Source organism: Calonectris borealis, chromosome 3, assembly GCF_964195595.1.
Source record: "Calonectris borealis chromosome 3, bCalBor7.hap1.2, whole genome shotgun sequence".
Taxonomy (NCBI): Eukaryota; Metazoa; Chordata; class Aves; order Procellariiformes; family Procellariidae; genus Calonectris; species Calonectris borealis.
This window is the reverse complement of record NC_134314.1, coordinates 45492038-45503551: the sequence shown is the minus strand read 5'-3', so window position 1 is coordinate 45503551 and position 11514 is coordinate 45492038. Positions and strand designations below refer to the sequence as shown.

The following is an 11514-nucleotide window of genomic DNA, read 5'->3' as shown; positions in this document are numbered from 1 at the left end:
AGTTGAGACACACAAAACATACGTTGCACTATTGTCTGGAAGCGCACTGGGCTTTACAAAGGCTAAGAAATTAATTCTCCCACCACCTGGGAAATGGCAAGTATATGTCAGTTCTGCACCCGGAGCGAAAGCTGGTCACTCACCTGCTGTGGTACCTGCAGGATGAGGCGCAGACCCCAGGGATCTCTGCACACACGTTTTGATTATTTAGCCACCCTCCGCTTGAAAACGTGACACGTAATGTTTGCGTCCCTGCAAGTCACACGTAAGTAGAACTTCGAATACTTGCCAGGCTTGGGTCCTGCAGCCCACCCAGGGCAGCAGTCAGATTTTTAAAGTGTAAATGGCCTGTTAGGAGAGCTGGCCCTTGCACGCTGATTTCCGGGAGATCCAAAGGAATCCAAACAAAAAAAAAAATTCCTGATGCACAGGCTATACAGCTCCTATGCAGTTAGAGAAAAGTACTGCCTGGATGTAGGCTTGCTTTGTGTGCAGAGGGAGACATTGTTAGCATTCAAGTTCGCGTGCCAGGCGAAGACCCTGCAGCTGCAGCTCTGCTCTGTGCAATGAGAACCAGAAAGCTCAACAAAAAAGCCCACAAAACTTTCTAACCTGAAAATTACTGGAAAAGGAAAGGTGATGTTCCGTGAAGACGCTGCCCAGCTGGAGACGGAAATGGTGATAAAGTTCACCCCCCGTATCACTAACCAGACCCTTAAAAGTTAAAAGATGCATTTGATTTGGAAACACTGCTCACTGGATGAAGTCAAACCTGTTCCTGTCCAGCAAGCGCAGGCTATTGCTGCGGCATATTCTGCACGTGGCATTTGCACGAGTGTCAGTAGGAATTTCATAGGTCTGCTCAGATAGCACAGTGGCAGGGAACAGACCAGTAGGTAAAGCAGAGAAGTGCAGGGTACCCGTAAATCATAAATAGAGAAAGATTTAATTACATGCTTGGTTAATATTTACAAACATTGAAGTTGTTAGATATATAAATAAAAGACAGAAATAAGAGACAGGGGCTGAATAGCCAAGCAAAGCCAAAATATAACAGGTTAGAGTATTTATTGTGAACTGCCATATGCCTGGAGTACGGAATGGAGAATGTGCTGGGTTTGGCTGGGGTAGAGTTAATTTTCTTCACAGTAGCCAGTATGGGGCTGTGGTTTGGATTTGTGCTGAAAACAGTGTTGATAACACAGGGATGCTTTCATTACTGCTGAGCAGCGCTTACACTGAGTCAAGGCCTCTTCTGCTTCTCACCCCACCCCACCAGCGAGGAGTTGGGAGGGGACACAGCGGGGACAGCTGACCCCAACTGACCAAAGGGATATTCCATACCATATGACGTCATGCTCAGCATATAAAGCTGGGGGAAGAAGAAGGAAGGGGGGGACGTTCGGAGTGATGGCGTCTGTCTTCCCAAGTCACCGTTACGTGTGATGGAGCCCTGCTTTCCTGGAGGTGGCTGAACACCTGCCTGCCGATGGGAAGCAGTGAATGAATTCCTTGGTTTGCTTTGCTGGCGTGCGTGGCTTTTGCCTTCCCTATTAAACTGTCTTTATCTCAACCCACCAGTTTTCTCACTTTTACTCTTCTGATTCTCTCCCCCATCCCACCGGGGGGGCGGTGAGCGAGCGGCTGTGTGGGGCTTAGTTGCCGGCTGGGGTTAAACCACAACAGAGACACACTATATAAACTGAAAGAATAAATAAATAAATATTGACATTGTTCTACACCTGTTTAGCCTCTGGAGACCAGTGATTTGTGGGACCATATGTTGGACAAAATGAGACTGTTCCTTGATAATTGTAAATGTGGTGACCCCTTGCAAACTGGATATTAAAAATATTAAGTAAATGGCACATTTTAATTATACAGTAAAGAGGCTGTTCTCCACCAGTAAAAGACTGCAGCTGTCAGGAAGAATTGATCATATGACAGAAGGTAACATTTATTTGATAGTAGACCTTGGTAAATGACATCCCAAATGATCGTTAGATTCTCAAACACATTCAGTTCAGACTTGGGTTTAACCATGACACTTCAGCGCCTTTGTCTTTCAGCTGAGACAATTTTTATCTGTTCCTCATATACTATAGGGCTTGTTTGTTTTTTATTTTGTGTTTTAATTTGCTTTGCAGTATTTAAATTTCAAATGATGTATTATTAAATGAGAAACTGTAAACGATGGAGTTTGGAATTGGAAGTCAACACATTTGTTACTCTTTTTGCCAAAGGTATCAAGTAAGTTGCATAATTACCACAGTATTATATCATCTTTGTCAACATAAACACAGCTTTCTATCAGCTTTGAGAGTGCCATTGGTGAACAACTGAAAGTGCGGACTCCAAAGAAGAGCAGCCCAGGAGGAGCTGAGGGCATTCGCGATGCCTTACGAAGTTGCATAAGGAAATGAAGTAGAGACAGGTAGCAAGTAGTCACCAGCAGAAATGCCAAATGCTCTCACGTATGTGCTTCTACATCTGAGGCAGAGGAGAGAAACTGCAGACAGTTTTTGTAGCTTCCTTCCTGCCTATTGTGATCCGACATTAAGACAAATATGTGAAGGTAAAGCAGCAGCCCGTGTGGATTGATTCTTTTACTGATCCACAGAAACTCCTCCATACACAGGGTTTGATTTTTTTTTCCCCCTCCACTTCCGATTTTATGAAGTGCATGTTCCGTGTCTCACATTGTGCCGATCCTGTGGTGAGGCACTTGCAGAGTCTGAAGGTTGGGGCACGTGAAATAAGGAGCTGGAAGAAAGCACGCTGCTATTCCGTTGGAAGCGAAGGGGAGCGTAGGCCCATAGAATACCTCTTCCTTCCCCTCCTTGCTAACATCCAGCACCTGCAGGCCAAAGTGTACAAAGTATTTCAGGGATCGCAGAAGAAAGCTGAAACAAATTTGCGGGCACACACAGCATATATGTACTATTAATCCCAACAGAAAGGTAATTTCAGATCACTTTTAGGTTGTATTTATGCATCTGGTGATTTATTGCCATCCTCATCACCCAAATCTTATCCTAGCTCAGGCACTCAGTAGCAGACAGTGACGTTGGATCCTGCTTCCTGGCAGCAGAACGTGCAACCATGCAAGTAGGGTACTCTGCACGGAACCGCTACTGTTACCACGAAGTATTAATCATTTGTCAGCTTGGTGGTATATAGGGAGCAAGGGAGCTCTATCAAAGTTGGAAAGGCCAAATAAATGAATGACTTAAAGAAAATGAAGATATATGGAAGAAGTGGATTTTTTTCTTCGAAAGGGGAGCGCAACCTCAAATTTGCTGAATTTGAAGATAAAAGTTTTACTGGTTAAAGCCAGGCACACTGCCAACAACTGAGAAGGGGCAGCACACACAGCTCTGCCAAAGCACTCGTTATACTTCTTTTCCCTTTAATGCGGGGATTGTCTCGGGCAGGCTGCCAGTTCACAACCAGTTTGGGGATGTGGACAAATGTCCATTTAAGAAAGCAAGATCCCAGGATCATTTTCACTTGTCATTAAGCAGTATTTAAACCCAGGTGCAATACTGCAAAGTACCTGCTGATTATAAATGAGCGTGTTGGTGGAGTACAGCCACCACCTTGATATTGTGCTATTACTCCATCTGAAGCCCTATATGTCAGCTAGTGAAGCCAGTTTGAATGAATTTTTCCAATAAAAATTGTATGGTATCCAACAATTTAGTAAAACAAAATTATACTATGACGAGAACATGGTTTTAACTCCTTATCTCGCATGATCTATTCTTTACAAACTGATGCTAATAAGTGTTCATTATAAGACCAGCAGCTCGACATGTAATACTCTCAGTATTCTTACGCTAAGTCTAACTTCTAGCATTATGGGACAGTTCAGAGGTGAAATTCTAAAATCCTTAGTTGGAAGCTAATGAAAATGTTGTTTATCAGCAAAAGTGCAGAAACGGAGACGTAAACAAGAGTTTCTGTCTCTAACTGCCCAGCTGGTCACAAAGTGATGGCTGTGATGTAGATTTGCTTCACTCAGAAAAATGCAGGAAGACAAGAATTCCTAATTTCTGTATGGGAATATCTGAAAGCCATGGATCTGCAGGTGAGCTGCTCTTACACAAGATGAGAGAGCAGAAGAGTTTGTTGGACAACCTCTTGCCTACAGCAGGGATCAAAAAATTCCCATTCAAGCTTTGAAGCAGTAAGTGCTAGGGCAGGTTGCAGGCTGACTGAACTTTGTCAAAGAACAACTCGTTAACTCTGGCTGCTCTTCAGAAAGACAACTTGGAGAGGAAAAGAAAAAATAAAAATCACAAGACGGGCTGAAAAATTGTTAGCCCATGCCCCATCATCCATTTCTGCAACCCTTTTACTTTTGAACCTGACTGTGTAACCTGAGAATATATACCCACTATTTTACCCAAACCTTGCCAGAGGAGAGACTCCTCAACCCTGTTTTACTAGAATATCTTAGAATAATTGGATCTAATGGCTCATCTGGAAATATTTTTAATACCCACAGTATTTCCTCTCTGTGTTTATGCAGTTTCAGTGGCTGCATAAGAAACATCTTAATCTCTCCACTTCACATGCATTTTCCTTTTTGAATAACCTCTGTGCCAAATGTATCCTTGCAAAATTATTGGAAAAGACTTTAAAAGAAACCTAAATCACTCACCTGGATACATGCCAAAGGCTCATTTGTCCAAATCGAGTAGCCGCCAACTAAATATATTCTACCATTGTGGACGGCGACTCCAGACTCATTTTGACCTAAAGCAAAAAAGGAAATAGAAACCACTTTCAGTGTTTAATTAACCCTTTTAACACTGAATGTTAGAGTTCTGTAATATGATGAAAATGCACCTGGCAGTAGCTTGACTGTTTCAGAATTCACAACGTGCAACAGTGAAGGTGAAGTGCGAGGGCTGTTCTTTGCTCTCTGCGGGAGCCCCATACGGTGCTGTCCGGAGAGATACCCCGGATGAGCAATAAACTGAGGCTGTGCAGGGGACCATCTGCTGTCTCCTCAATGGCACAGGTTTTTGTACGCCTGTATTTCACAGGTGATAGGCAAGCTCCCCACCTGCCTCTCAGCTACTATCACACATGCACATGCAGATAGACACGTAGGCCGAGAGAGCTGAACGCCCCCCCCTTTCTGCCCACACCTGTTCATCCCCCCGTTCCTCAGGTACAAGCATGGGGAACGTTGCAGAAGCTGCTGTGCAAGCTCATTCCCATAGCAACGGTCTCCTGAACAAGTTTGGAAGTTTTGAAGGGTAAATACAGCCTTAAAAAAATCTGCACTACACAGTGCAACAGCCACATTTACCGCTAGTTGCAGAAATGCAAAGAAAGGCTTAGATGGCTTCTCAAGGTGCAGGTTGTGGAAACAACCCACCAGGTTGTACCTGAGGAGAGGCTACTATCTCACAGCATTTAGTGGTATGGGGTCAGCTCCAGAACAAGGGTGCCTGCAGTGCCAGCGCTTTTGCAGTTGCAAATCAGATGGTGTCCTTCTCAAAGGATGTCAATTCCTCCAGATAATAAAATACAATAATTAAATGGAGACCCAAAGGGATACAAAAAACTAGTTCTGTTTGACAATGTGTAACTCCTCCATGCCTCTTCTCCCCAATGTCCATGAAGTACTCTGATGACCCGACTCAGAAACCATGCAACCATTCTCCAGATCCCAGAGATCAAGAAACCCAATGCAATATCTTAAAGAACAAAGTTGTTGCTAGAGCAGCTTTTAAACCTACCAGGAGGAAAATGACATAAGGTGACTGTCTTATTTGTCAAACGTTCATTTCTCTGACACAGTGACACGGTGTTTCTAGCTATCCTGAGCTTCTCGTTAAGCTCCTACATCCTTTGTATCCTTTCCAGTGGTAGATCTCAGAAATCAATGCAATGCCAAATGGAAGAGGATGAAAAGCGAGGTAGGCTCAGTTCTAGGACTCCTATAGCATGCTGCGCTGAAACTTTTTGGCAGCTAGTACTGTTACTAATTGACCTCCAAGCCTGCTGCATTGGCGCCAACATTAATGCTGTCCTGGAAATGTCCTCTTCTGCAAAGCTGCTGGTGGTGCTGTGTCACATGCCTGTCTCTCCCAGGGATTCGAGGAGGTAGTACATCTGGGAATTGCGTTAAGTAGCGGTGAAATTTGATGGACTGCATGGCAGGGACAGTGAGTTGCAGTGCTTTGCAAGTTGCTACTGTAACTGTTCCTCCTAATGATGGTCAAGAGGAACTTTGCAGATCCATAGCTAACCAAGATACTCAAGTCATGCCTGACCTGACAGAATTCCAACAAAGACACCTCCTTTCAGGTAGTTTATTAAGAAGATATTGCTTAGAAATAAGTCATGGTTAATGGAGTTCAATGCTCTATAACACCAGCAGGAAACACTACAAAATGATATCATGGTAGAGATGGATCTGCCCGTTGAACACTCAAACAGGGAGCTAAATCTATCAGTGCAGGCAAGCTTTCGGAGAATCAAAAATAAGTACTGGTAATACTACGACAAAGAATTTTTGATTGCTTAATTAAATTACATGTATGTGCACCTTCTTAAAAATTTATCCTACAATGTCCTAAGACAAATGTTTTGTAGAACACCGAATGCCAGAACAGTAATCAAAAGTGTCTTGTTCGCCATCGATGGCCCCTACGTCAGAGGCGAAGTCGTGGAGTTCTACATACTAGAGGCATCTAAAGGGAAAAGAATTGATGTTTTATTCTAATAGTAGCGAATTTCCTCTTTTGGTGTACAATACTTGCCTGTCAACATGTTGAAGCTGCAGCGCGTCCATTGGTCAGCATCTATGCTGTAGGAGTCTATGTGCCGAACCAGGATCCGATCATTGTTGTAGTCCAGATCATTCCCACCTAACACGTAAAGTTTCCTTTGGACAGCAGCCATAGAGTGATACACTCTCCTCTGCAACATCGGGCTACGGCTTAACCACTTATTCTGGAAAGGAAAAGAGAACTTGCCTCAGCACTGCTCAAAGACGTACCTATATTAGTAGTACAATAATAGCAGCATGTTAGTGGTGTTCTCCCTACCCTTGGCCAGAAATCACAAGTGTATATACTTGTGTTGTTCGTAGGTTAAACATGTATGCTGGTTATAACGCCGACTAGACATACTGGATTTTCAACACGTGGTTTACAGTTCTCACATTTAAATTCATTAATTTAATAGTATTTCTTGCTCTGTATTTTTTCTGTTTAGCTCATCAGGTTTCAAAGCTTTTTTTCTTCTTTATAATTCAGTAGCAAATCCTCCTTAAGCAAGACTATTAGATATCTCCTTTGTGTACAGCGCTAAAATTATCTGTACCAACTAGCTCTGTTATGAGAGAAGAGAAATTCTTCTACCTTTCGTTATTCAGAAGCTTATTTGATCTTATCCTTGGGGAATGAAGCAACAGGGAAAAATAATTTCCTAAAGAATCTTCTCAAATGATTCATGTATTTGGTTTAATGCTAACCCTTTATTTGTGGGCACTTACAAAGTAACATCCTTCTGCATATTTTTCCTCCTGGTTAACAACATTCAAGAATTCTACCTGTTCAGGGGATGGGCAAGAGGCCATGGAAGAAGAGGGATTAAAGCACAGTATCTTAAACCTAAGAAAACAATTGCTCCTGCTACAACCTGGCAATGGATGAGATTAATTTATTTAAGTGGAGGAAGTTAAAATCTGTGAGGAAATTCTTTGTGTTACATGTGCTACCGCTTGCGGAAACTCAAGAGCCTCTAATACTACTGCTTTTTAACCTCCACAATATATAGCTATACATTTCAATGTGTAATAGTTGAATATTAGGCATTAATGTTTGCATTAGTAGTCCAGTCTCTTAACACCAGACTATAGACACCATCTGCTTTGCAAAGCCTGCCTGCATCCCCTGATTATATCTTTAGCTTCCTCCACTGCAGTGCCTGCCAGGTGAGCCGCAAAGCACTGCAAAGGCAAAGAAACAGAGGGGCCTGGTGGGGTCATTTCTAATAAGCCAGCGTGTGAATACTAATCAGTGGTGGGGAAGCAGAGGTCACCCCAGCCGGCTTGTTGGCAGGTAGCTGTGTGCTCTGTGGCAGATGGCAGGCATTATCGACTCGCCACAAAGGCCTCGCGCAGAAGCAAGCGCTGGTGCTGAATGATAGAGTTATTGAGATTCTGTGCGAGATGCAAGCAGATGTGATGGTTTCCAGTACCCACCGTAAACAATATGCCAGCAGAATTTTTAAAAAGAGCTTGTGTGTACAAACACGAAGCGGACCTCATTTGAAGAATGCGAGCGCACACTTCATCTGTAACTCTTTACACGCCAGGCTGGGATTCTCGCGGTCAGCACAGCACGCTGAAGTAGCCCTGCCACCGGTATTTTGGGGTGCAACTTTCACGTCAGCAAGTAAAGAATCAAAGCGAAAGATGCACAGTAGAGAAACAGTATCTAAATAAGTATCATAAGCAAAATACAATTGCTGCCTGTAATTACTACTTGGATTAGGACTGAATCAGGATTTGTACAATCGATGCATAAAACTGTACCTCAAAAAGAAAGAGGCAGGTGTGTCATTGCCTGCCTTCTGCTTCAGGACCCGTATGTGCTATGCTTTAAAAAGTCAGTGGGAACCATGTACAAGTATTTCCTGGCACAATTTGGTTCCAAATACAGCAATCAAAGCCCCTATCCTACAATCATAAAAGTCAATACTCTTCCACACGGGTGTAAATCAGGCTATGCAACTCTGATTGCAGGCTTAGGACTTTTAATTCCTAATACAAGCAAGAGGGCATAACCATGCCCTAACCCTCTGAAATGGTTACTGAGCCATGCTAACCTAATCAAAACACATACATAATGTATGAAATAATCCCTAAAAGATATTTTAGGTGCTTGGGTAATGAAATGATAGGCACCCTTGCAGTCAGTAAAATAAGTCACGGCCAGGTAGTATAGCATGTGGAAAGTATGTGGAAAACAATGCCTGTGTATGCAATTTAAAGCAGGAATGCCAATGACAAGGAGTAGTTTTGTGATACTGACTTTGAGTATACGTTGCCCTGGGCTGCTGGATTACAACAAACAATGAACAAACAAAATAAATACTGATAAACACAGGGGATTTAAAGCACATTTCTGTATTTAATCTAGGTGTTTCTAACACCTACAGCTTAAAAAAAAAAAAAAAAAGTCAGGGTCTCCATTACTGTGTTAAACTCACACATCAGTACAAAGTGAATTTAAAACACCACTAATTCAAATGATCAGCATTTTTAGCCTTAAAATCATTGTATGTATTTGCTAAGAGACCTATTTGAAGCAAAACATATGAGAAAAACACATACAAGACAGATACCCACCTGCTTAGGATCATAGACCATGAGCCTGTTTTGATACTGTGCAGTATTTGTTACTCCTCCTATGAAAGAGTTTATACAGGTTACATTTTTTTGTATAAGCAAAACCAGGACCAAGACCAGGTACAGCAAAATAACGAATTCTAGGGTTCATTTGCTGACATAATTACATTGCATACCACCATTTATGCTTACATTCCACTGCACTTTTTAATCTGGTTACAGGGTAATAAGTAGCACATTTGTCAAACATCTAGAAACACAAAACAGCAACAACAAACACCCCTCCACACACACTTCCTTTGTAAAGCTAATTCTATGGGCTAAAAATGAGATAAAAATTGATCTGTTTATACATGACTCTGCATTCAGCTATCGTCAAGACATGAAGATAAAATCCGTCCCTGTTCCAGGAAGCGTACAGTGTGTGACACGGTTTAAAAGAGGAGGAGGAGGGCTTGCATCAGAGAGAAGGAAGAGGTTGGAGAGGACTCTGCCTTACTAGGAGTGTAACGTGGGACACCACTGCCAGCTGGAAAGCATAGCACAACTCTGTGCAACTGCACTCACCTATATATTTGAAGGAAATTCTGTATTTAGTCTGTATTACAGAGAGAACATCTCCTGGTTTAGTGGTAGACTTATGTTGGGAGGTTCCTCCATAGTGACCAGAAAAAACACTACCATTTAGCACACGTACCTTTCAATAATGTTTGGAAAGCAAAGTATAAAGCACCTCAGAAAACCCCAGAATAGAATCTGACCCAAGCAGATCCCGCAAACCAACGATTTACCTCAGCAGAGTATATGTAATCCCTGATCATCCTGTACTCTATTGGTTTTAAATGGCAAATCTCACTGAGTAAACTGATGGAAAAATTCTTCAGTCTCAAGTCTGTAATCTTATCAGCGTAAACATGTTCTTGAGTGTTGTCCTGGTTTCGGCTGGGATAGGGTTAAATTTCTTCCTAGTGCTGTGTTTTGGATTTAGTATGAGGAGAATGTTGATAACACACTGATGTTTTCAGTTGTTGCTAAGTGCCCTCCTAGTCCAAGGACAGCTCCCGTGCCTACTGACTGAGCTAGGTACACAAGATGGGAGGGAACATAATCAGGACAGCCAGCCCAGCTGGCCAATGGGGTATTCCATACCATGTGACGTCATGCTCAGTATATGAAGGGTAGGCGTGATCCAGGAAGTACCGATCGCTACTTGGTTATCGGTCAGCGCGGGTGGTGAGCAATTGCATTGTGTATCACTCATTTTGTATATTCTATCATTATTATTATCATTATTTTTCCCTCTTCTGTTCTATTAAACTGTCTTTATCTCAACCCACGAGTTTTTCTCACTCCTACCCTTCCGATTCTCTCCCCGTCCCACTGGGGGGGCGGGGGGAGTGAGCAAGCGGCTGCGTGGTATTTGGCTGCCTGCCAGATTAAACCACGACAAGTGTACTCAAGCCTCCTGGGGATGTGGTGTCACTGCAGCACTGCCACAGGTCCCAGTCCCCCCTCTGTCACCACCCTGGGCCCATGGGAAGACGGGACCAGAAATAACACTTGCAAGCTACACCTCACCTCTCATCCTACCAGAAGGTCTGGACTTAACTAGGCCACACCACAGTGGCCACACACCAGTGAAACTCATATTGACAGACAAACTTTTTATATTACAGTTTTAGCAGCATGTGCCAATGATGGACAAAATCCACAGCAATGAGAGGAAGGAATTTAATCTGTCATTACCTTTGTTTATGTTTTGCTTTTTGTGAGGACGTCCCCTGTTTCAGACAGAGCAGTGGCAGAGCTGCTTTCATTCCTGCCGGCTGAGCTATGGTCCAGTCCTACTAAGGCCATTGGGTTTTTTCTTTCATCCCCAACCAGTCTCAACATGCCTCTGTGCTGGGGAATCCTCATTTTGCCAGCCTCCAGCTGCACCTACCGCAGTATTTTGGTTCAGAGCCATACTGTGATTTTGAAGCGACTCCCCCACCTCTCACGCATTATTTCAGCGCGGTACTGGTGTGCATTCAAGTTAAACCAGAATCTCCGCTCCAGATGTGCACCAGTTGTGCTCCAGTTCCTAACAGAAGCATAAGGGTGTGAAATAATAACTGGTCTTTCGGATGGTTTTG

At 43.1% G+C, this 11514-nt stretch overlaps 1 protein-coding gene across 7 annotated transcripts in view; it reads right to left on the bottom strand.

Moving 5' to 3' along the window:
* Positions 1–2069: 2069 nt before the first annotated feature.
* Positions 2070–11514, bottom strand: part of KLHL32 (kelch like family member 32) — a 102771-nt gene continuing 93326 nt past the window's right edge. For 5 of the 7 annotated variants that reach the window (XM_075148056.1, XM_075148060.1, XM_075148057.1 and 2 more), the window contains 4 exons: positions 9380–9438; positions 6783–6975; positions 4667–4761; positions 2070–2857 (listed from right to left, as the gene is read on the bottom strand). In XM_075148056.1, coding sequence (XP_075004157.1) covers positions 2696–2857; positions 4667–4761; positions 6783–6975; positions 9380–9438 — 509 coding nt within the window. In that variant the 3' untranslated portion in view covers positions 2070–2695. The remainder of the gene's footprint in view (positions 2858–4666; positions 4762–6782; positions 6976–9379; positions 9439–11514) is intronic. The other 2 variants (XM_075148061.1, XM_075148063.1) reach the window with 1 other exon arrangement.